General features: G+C 39.8%; 1 protein-coding gene across 6 annotated transcripts in view; it reads right to left on the reverse strand.

Annotated features, from left to right (window-relative positions):
- Positions 1 to 1,359: 1,359 nt before the first annotated feature.
- The window catches only part of ALS2 (alsin Rho guanine nucleotide exchange factor ALS2), a 37,658-nt gene continuing 23,977 nt past the window's right edge, over positions 1,360 to 15,040 (reverse strand). For 4 of the 6 annotated variants that reach the window (XM_032115075.1, XM_032115070.1, XM_032115071.1 and 1 more), the window contains 15 exons: positions 13,825 to 13,923; positions 13,152 to 13,316; positions 10,906 to 11,017; positions 10,527 to 10,604; positions 10,284 to 10,417; positions 8,209 to 8,397; positions 7,844 to 7,961; positions 7,148 to 7,305; positions 6,281 to 6,403; positions 5,607 to 5,783; positions 5,167 to 5,212; positions 4,596 to 4,657; positions 3,817 to 3,966; positions 3,465 to 3,561; positions 1,360 to 2,103 (listed from right to left, as the gene is read on the reverse strand). In XM_032115075.1, the coding sequence (XP_031970966.1) occupies positions 2,065 to 2,103; positions 3,465 to 3,561; positions 3,817 to 3,966; positions 4,596 to 4,657; positions 5,167 to 5,212; positions 5,607 to 5,783; positions 6,281 to 6,403; positions 7,148 to 7,305; positions 7,844 to 7,961; positions 8,209 to 8,397; positions 10,284 to 10,417; positions 10,527 to 10,604; positions 10,906 to 11,017; positions 13,152 to 13,316; positions 13,825 to 13,923 (1,747 nt within the window). In that variant the 3' untranslated portion in view covers positions 1,360 to 2,064. The remainder of the gene's footprint in view (positions 2,104 to 3,464; positions 3,562 to 3,816; positions 3,967 to 4,595; positions 4,658 to 5,166; positions 5,213 to 5,606; positions 5,784 to 6,280; positions 6,404 to 7,147; positions 7,306 to 7,843; positions 7,962 to 8,208; positions 8,398 to 10,283; positions 10,418 to 10,526; positions 10,605 to 10,905; positions 11,018 to 13,151; positions 13,317 to 13,824; positions 13,924 to 15,040) is intronic. The other 2 variants (XM_032115072.1, XM_032115073.1) reach the window with 2 other exon arrangements.

Genomic DNA, 15,040 nt, shown 5'->3' on the forward strand with positions numbered 1-15,040 from the left:
AAAATAAATCCTGAATTCAGATCTTCTGTGGATGAAAATTATTGGCATTGATTTACTCAGCTGTTCGGCATAGCCCCTTTTCGAAGGGCAGTTCTGTTCCTACAGGCTTCAGTTAATAGTTTCTTTTACATTGAGTTCCAAGAGGTGATTGCATGGAAATGCTGCATATAGTGCCAGGTGAATTCTGCCTTATCCTTCATCATGCTCTTCACTCCTGGTTGTGTGTCCTCTCCCCTTTTCAAGCTAGCTTTTTATAGCTTCCCTTTTATTCATATTATTGCTTATCTCTCCTTGAATTATTCAGTATAATTTTAAAAATTAAGCCAATTAATTAAGCCAACACTAAATTATTTGCAAACATTAAGTCCACTCTCTGTATTCTCTTATCACTAGTCTGTTGCAAGTTTAACAATAGTTTTAAACATCATTGCTCCAGAACTACTCTTTCCCCTTCTCTGAAAAAACGAAAAATAATTTTGAAGAGACCAATCACTTTTACTTTACTATGGAAACTGCTACATTACAGCTGTTGTTCAACACAACAGTATTTTGGCATATGGTTTCTTTCCATTTAGATGCCAATATAGGAGCCATGATCACTACTCCAAAATATGATTAGCGTTATCTATGGCACTCTAACATAAATTAAGCCATTATAACATTCTGTAGTCTGTTTTTCCCTTCCTTTTTTTTTTTTTTTTTGAGTCAGTCCTGGCACCTACAATACTCTAGTTACCCACTAGTGTTATTGGTACAAATGAAGTTAGCCATAAACCACAGAACACACACTCACAGATTCCCCAGGGAAATTACTTGTTCTCTGCAGCCTCCGAGGTGAGCTGCTCATGATCAGGATCACGCTAAGGGACCGCAGGGAGCTTTCCCAAAGTGGGAACACCTTGTTAATTAGTGCCAAGAGAGACAGCCCAGTGTGCCCTGCTCCAAGTGGGAAGCATGGAAGTACCAAAGCTCTGCCTCAGAGGCAGCTCTGGGTCGGCACAGGCAGAAGCAGGAGTGACAGCAGCAGTTCCAAACCTGCTGGAGCAGCCACCCCAATGCAGCCTGCGGGGTGAACTGCTCGGGAGCTTCCCTGCAGCGGGAAGAGCTCTGTATTGGTGCCAGGAGTTCACCTCTGGGGCAACTGCTCTGCATGCTGAGCCCTGCTTCCTGGGAAAGGGCTGGACAGCACTTGCTGCTGAGGAGGGGAGTGAGAGAGGAGCTTGGTGGGCACCTTGTGTTAACCAAGGTCAACCCCCTACATCTGTTCAAGAGCACCCTTCACCCTTCTTCCCTCCTACCACAAAGGCTGCCAGAGACAGCATTTGTCCTCAGGGTGAACAAACTGAACGCTGCACAGCGTTTCATTCAGTGCCAAAATCTGAAGTGGTCAGTGCCTTTTATTTATTTCATAAACATAAAGAATGGTAAATGCCTGTATATTTACAATTCTAGTAAACAGGGAAGTCCATAACAGTGTGATTATTTCCACAACAGCACATGAATACTGCATTCAGCAATGCTGTCCAACACAGATGCCTCAAAACCTTTAAAGTCAAACACACTATAGGTAACCATTATAAATACTAACATATTTCTATTTCCTTAAATAAACATACAGCTTAATTCAGGAAGACCAAATGGTACTGTGGTGCAATTAATTCCCTTTAAACGTTTCTGCTGACAAACCAGGAATAATAAAAACAAACCCACTGCTTTGGAAGCCATGCAGTCCAGACTCTCACAGGTGTTCTATGTAGATGCCATGCCTTTGTGCAGCATGGTTAATTTAAAAGGAGTAAATAATCTGTTACAATAGGAAAGTATTTCTTCTTGCTAGGTACTTGACAAATCAAGTCTTTAGCTTCATCACCACTTCACAGAAATCTTCTGGCTGCAGTTTTGGAATCTTAGAACTGAGAGTTCAGAAGAAACAACTGAGTATTTTCATCTGTAGCAGCAGAACTATAACCAATTATTTTCTAAGGGCCATTTCAGGGAAGAAGTGGTTGTTAGTGAAGTTCCACTGAGTAGATTATCCCACAGAGGCAGGTTGTGAATGATGGTCTAGGTAAGCTTTTCATGCTGAATCTGGTAGTAACACGCCTGAATTAAAACAAAGTTCAGATTAGCACAAGTGCCAGTTCACAGCAAAGCATCATACACAAAAAGGTTGATTTTTTTTCTATGCAAGAAAACAGGACAAGGCTCTCTACAAGCAGTGATGCAACAGTGGCACTCAACAAATGAGAACCTTCTGATATGTAAGCAAACAAAAGGAGCAACAGGAGACCAAGTTAAAAATTACATCCAACTCCTAATCAAGCAAGATAGCATGATTTGGGACGCTAAATACTTTCACAGATCCCAGCTGTGCCAAGATTAAAGTATATTTTTGCTTACAAGTCTCTCTTTGCCCTTTGACAGAAGGACTCAAAAAAAGAAAGTATTTTTTTACAGGACAAGGATGCAGGGATGAAGCATTCAGACTGAAAAGCAAAGGTTTCCATCACCCTGACCTGCTGCTGAGAGTTACTCACTTCTTAATGCTGGTTCAAATATGCACTGAGTCAGGTCAGCCAGGATCAGAAACTTAATATAAATGTCTCAGACAACACTTGCACCCATAGCAAATTAGATTCTACTTCTGCTTCCATCATGTAGGTTCTTTAGTAAATTTGAACCAATGCAAACCTTCCCTTTTTGCAACACTATGAAACTAACAGGTCTTAAAAAAAAACCTCTGGACCCAACTATTTTGAGTTTGCACAGACAGAAAATACAGTCATGTTCACCTAACAGTTCAGTTTAAGATTTTAATTTAAATTTCAGATTAACGGCCTCCCTCCAAAACAACATCACAAAAAGGCTCCACACAGCTGAACTGTCCAATGATCCACTTGATGAACAGTTTTGAGATAACAAAACACCAGATTTCCATTATGAATGTCTTAGTGTACAACAGGATGTTCTTCCAAACACACTCTCTTCCTTTTCCCATACTTAAAAAGGTAAGAATACTTGATAAAACGTGGAGAGTGACAGAGTAATATTTTTTACCCTAAAACTGCATTATTGGAAAGTCTTGATGTAATGTTAAACTTTAATGGAATGGCTAATCTCCAAAGAAGCACTTCATTTCAATTTTTATAGGGAGACTAAGGCTTGTTAGGTTGCAGGGGAACGACAAGCTCCAGGTGAGCATTTAGAACAGTTCAACAGCAACCAATATTACATTTCAATAATGTACATTTGCACACTGCACCATTTTTCTTAGCACTACCTGCAATTATGAGGTTATCCAAAGCTCTACATTAAATTTCCTTGCCTATCCTAGTAAAAAAATTCAATTTAAAAAGTCAAAGAAATTATAGCCTAATGTTCATATAATTGTCCTAAGCTGGTCCTTATTGCTAAAAGCTGATTATTTCCAAAGAAAGCCTTTGACAGCTGAATAATTTTCATACCTTCAAGGTAGTGAACATGATGCCTTGCTCTCCATGCTGGAGATAAGGATCCATCAGGTCTTCAATTAAGTGCACCTCAGACCCCAAGTTCCTTATCCTGTCACATGTGAGAGTGGGAAAGTGAACATGTGAACAAAAGTTGTCAGTATAATGTTTTTTAATTCTGAATTCAGGGCCTTTTCAAAATAAACTGTTCAAGATTTTTTCAGGCCAAAGCAAACAGTCAAACTGGAAAATTTATAGTTACAAAAAGCCAGTAACTAATGCTGTAACAAGCAGCAGGAGTGTTTAAGACAGAAGTACTTGTACTGCCTATGCTCAGCTTATGACTGATGCCACCCTTAGTGCCTACCTGGCTCGTAGCACCACATAGAGAAAAACAGGAAATAAGTCATCCATGGACCACAGAAAATCTTCCTGAAGGGTCTCAAGTACACTCTGGGAGATCTCTTCAAAAGTCTGCTGGATCACCTTCAACTTGTCAGCTGGGGTAAATGTGGTACTATTTGGAGAGCAAAAGCAAACCAGGATAACAGCACGCAGTTAGAGATCTGCATCTAAATTAGGAAGGCAGCTTGCTGGCCAGCATGGCCCTCCCCGTGGCCAAGGAGGTCAGTCAGACATTCACACTGCAGCAGCCAGCGCTGCCAAGGCTGCACAGTACCCATGTTAGAATCACCACATCAAGGCACACTGCAAGTGTACTGCAAGTGAGACTCTCTTCACAGTTTTACAGTGTTTTAATATAGTGGTGAAAGGGAAAAATTCCTTTCTAAAATATTTTTAATTCCTTAATTTCTTAAATTCTTGCATAACAGACACAGAAGAGCCTCCCATGCACAGGTCACTTTACCACAGCTTTTTGGAAATTCACATGTGTGTTTGATAGACATCCTTACGCCTTTGATTCTAAATGGTGTCCCACAGGCACCTTTCAGTCGTGTTTATGAGGCAACACTTCATTCCCCAGCAGGAGAAATTGCATTTTTACTCAGAACTGGAAAATGTCTTAGTGACTTTTCTTATAAAGGTGAACAAAAAAGGTGACATGTAAAGGATCCCAGTCAAGTATACTAGCTACTACTATACCAGGAACAATAAAACACTGAAAGACAGATTGCAGAGAATTACCTGATTTGCTGTAAACATTCAACAGCAGAGGCAAAGCAGGCGTCTTTTGTGTTTGATGATACCTGTGTAATCATGGTAAGATTTATCAGGCAGGTTCAGCACTCCCACTGTTCAGTGTTGAGACTCTTTCAACAAGATAATGATTAAGAATGTAAACTATACGTTTTTCCTAATCACAAAGTATTATAATGATATAACCCTCTTAATTAAGCAGCTTGAAAATTTCCTTGCTAGACTTTTATTCTCACACTTTCCTAACTGGAGACCAAGCAAAGGTCTCTTGAATTCACTACCAAGTCAGACAGAGAGTGACAAAGCTGGACTGATGGCCACTGTAAGAAATCACGGAATGGTTGGGGTTGGAAGGGACCCCTGGAGATCACCAACTCCAATGCCCCTGCTAAGTCATTAATGCAGCATTTAAGTAGTAGGCAAACTTTAAGGCAATATAATAACATAGCATATCTTAAGCAAAAAGCCTGGTCAAAAATTCTTTCATCACTTCTTCATGATTTCAGCTTCTTGAAAGAAGCACTGGGCAAAACATGTAAACAAGACCCAATGAACATACCTTTCTACTCTCTCCAAGGATGGATACAGCTCCTGGCCAAAATTTCCTGCAAGAAACCCAACACAGTCCACTGAGAGAACATAGTCATATAGTATTTTTTGCATTATAGAAATGAAGTCATGTTCTCAGACACAACAGCCCTTCCTACAGAATCAACTACACCTCCCACAAGAAGCCAGAAAACTCTAATTTGAAATGCCTCACTCTGATTTTGTAGCAACATCAATCTTTACCTCCTTCCCATCCCTTCCACCTCCCCATTTTGGAAGAGGGAAGGTTTGATTCACTCTCTCAACCCTTCTAATTAGCTTGAAGACATGTTTAGATGCATTTTAATCAGAGAAAATACTTTAGAAAATTGGGGGCTTGTTTTAGTTGCTGTATCTAATTACATGCCATAACCTTTGCCAGTTTCTGTTTTACTGCTGCAGCATACTCACGCTTGCACTCCAAGAAAACTAAGAAGAGCCATATCAGTTTGTTTGTTTAGACGTAAAACACATTCCCAGTAAACGTCCTCCTCACGCTCGTTGTCCAAGGCATACAACATAAACAGAGGAGGATAGAGGCGTGGCAGTAATACAGGGAGCAACAAGCCAAAACTGGTTACCACATAGCTGCAACAAAAAAAGAGAGGATGGCTTGCAGTGGAAGGCATTAAAAACCTAATTATCTATAAAAATTGAATGAAAATCATTGGAACAAATCTTTCCTGTAGCACAAGCCTATTCTACAAGGGATAAGAGTAAAAATGTAAGTACACATCCATCAAATAGCAACTCTGATAGGAAAAGATTATAAATTACTTTCAGTGCTCTTATCCCAAATACTTTTCTGAAGCCCAGGCCCAAGCCTTAACTTGCTTACCCATAACAGACAAAAGCAAATTTTAAGTAAAGAACCATTGCATGGAACAAGCATGAAATGCTTATTCCAACCATAACATGGAAGTTTGCTTATCAGAATCTGTCATCAGAACCAAAGGGAAAAAAACCCACTGCTTATATCCATCAGTTGAATGTGTGTTTAGCTTTCTTCCCCCACCCAAGGAAAAAAAAATTCAACAAATAAAATAAAGGCTTTGTTAGTTTTAATTTGTTTTTCCTTTATGTACCCTGGCTCAGGAGATTCTGATCTGGAATCAGATTTCCCACTGCAAAATGATCGCCGTCCTTTTGTCTCCGTTGCCAGAAATGGAATTGTGCTGCCCTCTTCCGGGAGATCAGGAAACAAGAACCTAAACAGCAACACACGTAACAGTATTTGAGGTCACTTCGACAAGTTCCCACAAATCTCAGCACTAAGGCAAGACTGGAGAGAAAAACGTCAGCAGAAATAATATATGGTGGGCTAAGACAGCACAGCTAACACACATACAGTACCAGCTCCCTGCAAGAAAACTTAGGAAGGCCAACCCCTCCAATGCCAAGGACACCTTTCCTCCATTAACATCACTTCCCTCCAGACAAGGCTTCTAACTGTTAGTAATTTGGAGTATTTCTGCTTTCAGATTGGCAGGACACAATTAAAGCTGTAATTATTCTCAAGAATCTAAGCCAGCTCTTCATAGGAAGATTGTTCATCCACTTTGGTAAGAACTTTAATGCCATATGGGTAAGAACATTATTGAATACCCTGGGATTCCCCATCCTCACTAGTGTTCTACACCCTTTGAACACTGTCTTTGCACACTGCCAATATTCAGAGACACTAAATCGTAAATCTGTATTCCAGATGCACTGCTTACAGCCACATTTTGAAGTACGATGTAGGATGTAACACACTAGGTGTGAAGAGTTTCATTTTTCCATTTTTGACAAAATATTCAAGACTCCTTAAAAAGATTAGGAAAATACAAGCAACCCCCAAAACCAAGTCACAATGCCAGCACCTTTGAACTGTACAACACGAGACAGCTTCAATAGGTGAGCCAGCTTTAATGAATTCAGCAGTAGTTTGACGTGAAAATGAGTCTCGGTACCTGACCAGCTGGAAGATGCGTTTGAGGTAGGACTTGATCTCTCTGACAGCCTCCTGCAGTAATCGTCGATTTGCTCCTACTCCAACATAGGTCATTCTATAGACAGCTACCAGCGTTTCCACCAGCTTGCCCAAGGGATGGAGAGGAGTATCACAAGCCTGAGACAAAGGATATTAATTGGCCAGTCAAATAGGCCAATGGCAGACAAATTTAAAAAACAGAATTCAAGAGATATGGGTCAGAGATCCAACAACAGGCTTTCAACAAATATTACAAATATCTCAAAAATGAGCTATATTTAATAAATTTCCACTTGGATTATAAAATTTATGTGTCAGCTAAATACAGGAGTCAAGACAGTACAAGAATTTGTGCTACTACTTGGACTAGTCATCTGTCCAGTAGTCTTAAAATTAACATGCAAAAATTAGCAAGTATTTCAATATGCTTTACTGGGATCCAGTGTAGAAGAATGAAAACAGTAACTGAACAGAAACTGACTTTAAGAGAGCATTTATTAGGTAGTCAATGATTTTAGTCTTAGTTGTGGACTCCAATGTATTAAGAAGTGATGAGCAAGCATGAACTATGGATTACAAGAGTGCAATTATGGAAATAGTTAGGAAAGCTATTACAAAGTGAACTTGATGTCATGCCTTGCCATGCCTTACTATGTGAACATTTCAGTCACAATACCTTTATCAAGTATTTTTTTATATTTTCGTATTTTTCCAGGGTGAAGGCACCAATGTGTTGTGGAATGAACTCCAAACTTTCCAGTGTCTGAGTATGTGAGCGGCTCAGTAATTCCAGGCTGCAGTTTAAAAAAACAAAGACGTCGTACAGGTTGAGACATACAATAGGGAACAAACCCCCGACATTAACAACTGAACTAGTTCTAAACATCAGTATGTCTCTGAAAGGGTTTGTAGTGCAGAGTTGTAACGTTATGATTTCGCTTGGAGTTTGCTATTGTTTTAACTAAACCTTTACAGCAGAGTTTCTAGTTTAGAGCAGAGTGCAACCCTGCTTTGCTTGCTGATACATTCTCAGGAGCCAACCTGTCTTTGTGCTGCCGTCGGTTGGTGGTCAGAGCCACCGCAATGTTGTCCCAAGCCTTCCATCTGTCCCCCTGGCCAGGGCTCTCACAACCAAGCTGGTTCCAGCATTCTTCAAATACTGCCCTCCATTTCTCATCAGGAGACACTGCCAGGATCCCAAGTTTCCGCCTAATAAAATGACGAGTGGGTCTGTTAAAATCAAATAGCAATGAAGCAACACATTCAGCTTGAAAACCACCCATGGCTAATGTCAGTTTTATCTCTCACACTGTTTTGCCAAAAGCTGATATACTTAACAGTCTCTACTGTGAACCAAGTTTCATCACTAAGAATAAAGCTAGAGCCTACTATTAATACCTACATGAGAGAACAGCTATGAACCTTATTAGTTTTACTCTTTCTTGCAGCCTTCCAGGAAATGCTACAACAAAGGACTGGTGCTTATCTTCACCACTGGTATTCATTGAGAAGTCTCAGGACACGTTCATGTAGCAAGGACATAGTGTAAGTAAGTCCCAAGTATCTCACTATCCTGGAAAGCACAACTAGGATAGCTACCCACATAAATATCAAGGATGGATACACAGCTTCTGACCCTGAAGCAGCATCTACAGATAACATTGCATGACATGTTAGGGATGTGCTGGTAGAGAGCAAAACCAGCTCAGGCATCCTTTCACTGCCAGACAATGCTCAGGGATTATCTACAGCCAGAAGAAAACCATGAGCTCTTCTTCCCATAAATATATATAGATAAAGATATCTCAGACATATATTGAAACTTAGGGCTTTGAAAAGCTTTCTCAAAACAAATAATTGCTGTCAGGGTTAACAGTTCTATCTTGATTTAAATCAAGTGTCAGATAATGTCAGACCTTTCATTAATATTTCTTCCAGCACATTTGAGATGAGAACTAACAACACAGGTATTTCCCCATGCTGCCAGTTTCACAAAGCAGGAAAAGTAGGCCCTAAGTCTCTTCAGAAATTATACCAGAAGATTTTCAACTTGAAGACAGGTGGAAAAGGGTAGCTGAAACCCTTATTTCACAAGCAATCCTCAAAAATATGTACATACATTTATTCATGGACTCCCTACTGGGGTAAAAAGCAGACAGCTGTGAAGGCTGCAAGTGTTCAGTTCAGCAGGGAGGCCCTGCTTAACTTGAATGCTGTTGTAGGTGTCAGCACTGTCAAAAGAAATTACCAGTGAAAGCTTCAGGAAGCCTACTGAGAAGTAATCGACGTAAAAATATTAGAGCCGTGTTTCCCATTTTAATCTGAAATATGAGAGCACGCTTCCAAGATATTGAATCCCATACAGCAATTGCTAAAGCAGTACGTGGTGCTACCAAATACCAACATCTCACCATCACCTCTTTAAATTTACTTAGGTTTCTTCTACTCAAAGATGTATCAGTTAAACATGTTTTGGTTTTTTCCCCCAGAAATAATTAGGCAAATTGCCCTAATGCATTTGCTATACAGAGGGGTTTATGGATGCTTTTCAAAGAGATCTTTGCCAAGTTATTAAAATGCTCTTTTGCAATTCAGCAACTTCATATTTTCTTACACACCGCTTGGAAGAGGTGTAGGATCTAATCAATTCTGTCCAAATATATCCCCACTGGCATTAATAAATGACACAATTCATTAAGTTGCTAACAAAGTAACTGGCAGAAGGCAGAGAGGTCTGTGATTAACTTAACCATCCTAATACAATTTAGTCTTTCTCAGGAGCTCAGAAGCCAGCAGCAGCTGTGAACTCAGGTTCTAACAGTCAGCTCCAATATAAACAAAAAAAATTTCAGACTGCTACAGCACAGTAGCAGCACATCAGCTGCCCTGTAATTTCATGCCACTATTTGCATATTCAAGTAGCAATTAAAGCAAGAATAACTATAAAAATATGTTTATCTTATTTCATTTCCTGAGCAACAATAAAGAGGAATGTTTTCAAAACCTCACTGTTTCTTTGGAAGAAATACTTTTAACTGGCCTTTGAAAAAAGACAACAGTTCTGTTCCTAAGTATTACTGAACCATATGAGAAATTACTTCTTATTCAACACTCACAGTGCTTTAGGCTTGTCCTTCTCATTCTCATACAAACTAGGTTTGAAGTAGGTTCCTGTGATTTTTATTCCAGATCCCCACTCCCCACTGAAGAGACCTTCAATATAATCTCCATTTGGTAAGGTCAGTGTTCCCTTGAGAAAAGATAATTAAAAAATTAACTGAAATCCGTCTGGAAACAAATTACAGCCTTTAAATTATTTTAGATGGTAACAGTTTACAAGTGACAACTGTAATACTGACCTTTCCACTCAGAGTCCAGTTATCTGAAAATTCCCCCTCATAGACTGTATCATCCTCAGAAAGCAAAATTCCAGTCCCCTACAAAAAGAATCATAAAGAACACAAAGCAGTAATTATAACAGAAGGCCAGACCACAGACCTAAAGATGTGCTTTAGAAAAACCCGTTACTAATTCTTAGCAAGTAGCAATTTTAAGCTGTTTCTGAAGTAGTCCTAGGTAAAACAGAGCAGGGATTATAAAGGCAGTTCTAAAAGCATGGACAACAGAAGATTAGAAGAACAGAAGCTTTACACAGCCTAACACACACTCATCTGCCTCAGAAAGCTGCCACACTTAAAGGTAAAGTCCCTACAGCCCAGGGTCCAGTGTCCAACTCACCATCATTTTGTTGGTGCTGAAGGCTCCTTCATAATACAGTCCAAACTGAGTAACCACAACACCATTGCCTTGGCAAACATCATCTTGCCACATTCCCATGTACTTTTCTCCTCTGAAGAAAAATGAAGTAGGACAGAGTCTAAATAGTACATTTATAGTCCTTCTTTGGCTTTACAGCCCCATTTAACCATTACAGAAACCATCAGAAGAGAGTCATAGAGCACTTGCTTTGGGTCTGGCAGTTGAGTTTCACCAGCTCCATGGAAACAGAGACTCTTTTTGATACAAATAAATTATAGTGAACTTTCACAATTCATATTTCAAATTGGCCATATCCAAGCAAGCTGATGAGCTGAAATGGTGCTGAAGCCCTGTTAAGCCCAGTGCACGCCCCAAGGAACCTGAGCAGTAGGCTTTTGTTTTGCCAAAGTTTTTTATTTCTTTTACCTAAAGTCAGATGACTCAAACTGAAAGAATAATAAATAAAAAGAAACCAAGCTGTTCTTCTTGGGGAATAGGAGGGAGACTTAGAAATTCATACATGACATTTTTGAAATATTAGAGCGCAAAAATTGTAAGGAAACACATCATATTGTAGAAAGTTTCTGTATAACAGCCTAACAAAGGTCATGATATAAAAAAATTTTAATTAAAAAATTGCTCACAAACCTCAGATTCTTTCAGACTATTTAAAATACTTTTTTTTTCTGTATGTAAGCACACAGAAGTCAGGCTAGAGTTGTTTGAAACTTAGTGCAAGTCCCAAATATTTTGAAACAGCATATTTTTACAGTTGTTCTGAAAGAGAATGCAATGTTTTCACCATGCAATTAATAAACTACTAACTTGTCAAGGCCTTTTTTTCTGCTTTTAGAGGGAAACTAGTGATTGATTTGATACAATTCTGCTTGTTACCAAGCATTTTCCTTGAAATGTACCCAGGAAAAATTATGTTTATAATAAACAGAGTAAGCCCAACCATTAAACTAAGCTCAGGGGTCTCTCCCAGCTGACTGGCCCCATAAGGTGTCAGGAAGCTGGTCTGGTTCATCCTGCCAACTACAGGGGCCTCTGCTGGCTGAAGGCCCCTTGGAGAGAGATTCCACACGCTCAGTTACCAGGATGGAAACTCAAAGTCCCACTTGTTCAAATAATTGTTTTGCAACAATGACAGCAGGCAATAGTGTCTGCAGCTACTCCTTATTTGTCTGGGCTGCAGAATAAGTGCAGAAAAAAATCCTGAGGACACAAAGATACACACACAACCTCCCCAAGACTAGAAACAAAACTACATCAGGGTAGCACTTTCATGTGTGAGTAGCTCTGGAGTAAAAAGCAAATGCCACACTCTTCCCTCACCATGAATTGCTGCTGCATTTACAAATTCTGGAGGTGAGAGGATTTGCAAGAAAAGCTGATATCTCTTTAGTTTGTCCTAGGTAAATAAATGACTAAGCAAAATATGCAAAGACATCATGGCACTACAGTGTAAGAACAACCACCACCACTGAGCAAGACTAGATGCAAAAGTGACACCCAGAAATACTAAAGATGTTACAACAGCTCATGTTTCAGAAAAACATCCCCCCTTCACCCACCAGACTTTTGCCTGCTTGGCTTTTGAAGTGGACAATCAGTTAAACAACAACAGTTCCTTGGGCTTTCACCAAAAGCTCTTTCCAGAAAAACAATCAATAAATTGGTGACTGAAAGACAGACTATATTGATCTGTGCTCAGGGTTCATTTAGTGCAAGTCTGTTTCTGAGACCATCTTTTCAGTAATCTGCCCTGAGAGAAAGCATTTTCCCTCCACTACATTGGCAGAGTAAGCCAATGGAAAACCTGAGCATCAGTTGAAATTAATGAGCACCATTATCTGCCACTGAACAACCCAGTCCTACAGCCTGAGATAAAAGAATACTCACATGACGTTCATAACACTTTCAGCACGTGCACAACACAACACCTCAACAAGACACCATATTCAGAGCTAGTTTTCAGGCAGGAGTAGGACAGAAAAGCAAGACAGAAAAAAACAGTACAATCCCTCCGCCATTCACTCCAGAAGCAGCACCAAACAGCAGTTCTCAGACCAAATTCTTTATATCATCAACTGAGAAAGCCCAGCAATAAAGAAGAAAAAAAGAGACATGCACTATTACTGGTACTAACAAATCAAATCCTTTCCTACTCTTTTTGCAATTGCATGTCATATCTGAGTTTTAAGGATTTGTGGAAGCATTACCTTGTGATATCATCAAAAACTCCATAACCACTCTTCTTGTCCATTATCCACTGTCCAATGAACATACTAGGAGAAGAAGAGGTCAGCTTCCCACTGCGCAGCAGCCCGTGCCCGTGCCGCATGTTATCCTGGAAACACCCTTCATACACCTCACCAGTAGCATAGCTGGAACAGCAACAACAACAAAAGAACAAGTAAGAGTCCTGTCATCGACTGCTCTGTTGCGGGGCTGGTTTTGGAGTTTTTGATTGGTTTTGTTTTGTTGGGTGCTTCCCCCAAACAGATCAACCCTCTCTTTTTCCTTCTAGGAATTGCATTACAACCACACCAAGCAGCAACTACAGCTGAAGTCTGTTTGGGATAAAAGCGATCCTTTAATACAAGTCTTTGGATGCTTTGTTGTTTTAAAGCCATCCTCTGCCCAACAAGCAAGGCCATTAGAGGTGATATTTATCTCTCAGAATAAAGAATCCTCTCTTAATGCAAGGTGGCAGCAACATTAGAACAGACATTAATAACAGACCACTGTACAAGTTGCATTGTGAGCACAGCAGAAAATAAGCCACGCTAACCACAAGTCTGCAATGTAACAAAGCTACACGCAGAGCCTTGGTCAGAGCATCAGCCCTGCTCTCCCTTCTGCAATGACAGTAGCACATGTGCCACATGTTACCTGTACACTCCATGCCCACACATTTTGCCTTCCTTCCAGTATCCCACGTAATGGTCCTCTTTATTCAGTGCTTTGTTAGGTACTCTGTATTCACCATACCTGCCAGTGCAGAGATGGAACACAAGCAGCTGTAACACCGATACGTTTCATTAACGGAGCAGATACACATCACAGAGCCATTCTAAAATCAGAATGCTCTCTCTCCTTTTCAGTGCATCTCTAACTACAGCAGTCACAGATGATATTTTTTTATAAGAGAAAGCAAGTATTCCAGCATCACTAGGTCAATTTAGTCCATACTGCTCTCTCCTGTTTGATTGTGACATGTTGTAAGCACTCCTCTCGCCACCACATTGCAGCATTTTTCTCAGGCCATAAGCCTTCTCAAATCTTAAGACTGCTTCTACCTTTATTATTTTCTTCACCTCTTGATAACTCAAGTACACTCTCTTCCAGGGAAAGATGAAGACATGTATTGCTACAGAAAAGATTTTTTTAAAAGATGCTAGCTTCCAATTATGCTTAGTGTAAAGGAATTATTCACAATTTCAGCATGCCTGAAAATGATGAGATACACAGCTGTATTTATTGACTTTAATCTCCTGAGGAGATTAAAATCCAGTTCTGAAGGTTCTCTGGAGGGCATGTCCAACCAACAAGACACTACTGTTAAGTGCTGAGACTGTAACACGCATGCTGAAATACAAGTACACGCATTTGATAATGTCAGCAATTACAGCTAAATACTAATGCATTTACTTCTGGTTGGGCTTTGTTTGCAACATTTCCATCTCCAACAACCCTAAAATCTCCAGGATTAGTTACAAATGACCAAAGCTCTAATCTGGTTTTATAGTTTGACATTATACCAATAGCCAAGAGGAATTTTAAAAGCTGTCTGCCATCAGACCACATTTCAATTTCCCCTCCAACCCATTATTTAAAAATACATCTGGAAGCCAATAGGACTCCCCACATATTTTTATCCTGCCCAGCACAGACATGTCTGCTCACAAGATGCATATAAAAATGCCTTTGGAAATAAGTTCGTCTCTCAGCCTCAACAGTGCTCTAAGTAGATTCTTAGCAATGAAATCCACAGATTAGTTCAAAGCTGCATAATACATTGAGTTATTTTCAAGTGGTTGTATTTGTTTCACCAGATAACACGATAATGTCTACAACTTCTGTTCAGCCTACTTTCAGTCTCCTCTGT

The sequence above is a fragment of the Corvus moneduloides genome, chromosome 7 (genome assembly GCF_009650955.1).
Source record: "Corvus moneduloides isolate bCorMon1 chromosome 7, bCorMon1.pri, whole genome shotgun sequence".
Lineage (NCBI taxonomy): Eukaryota > Metazoa > Chordata > Aves > Passeriformes > Corvidae > Corvus > Corvus moneduloides.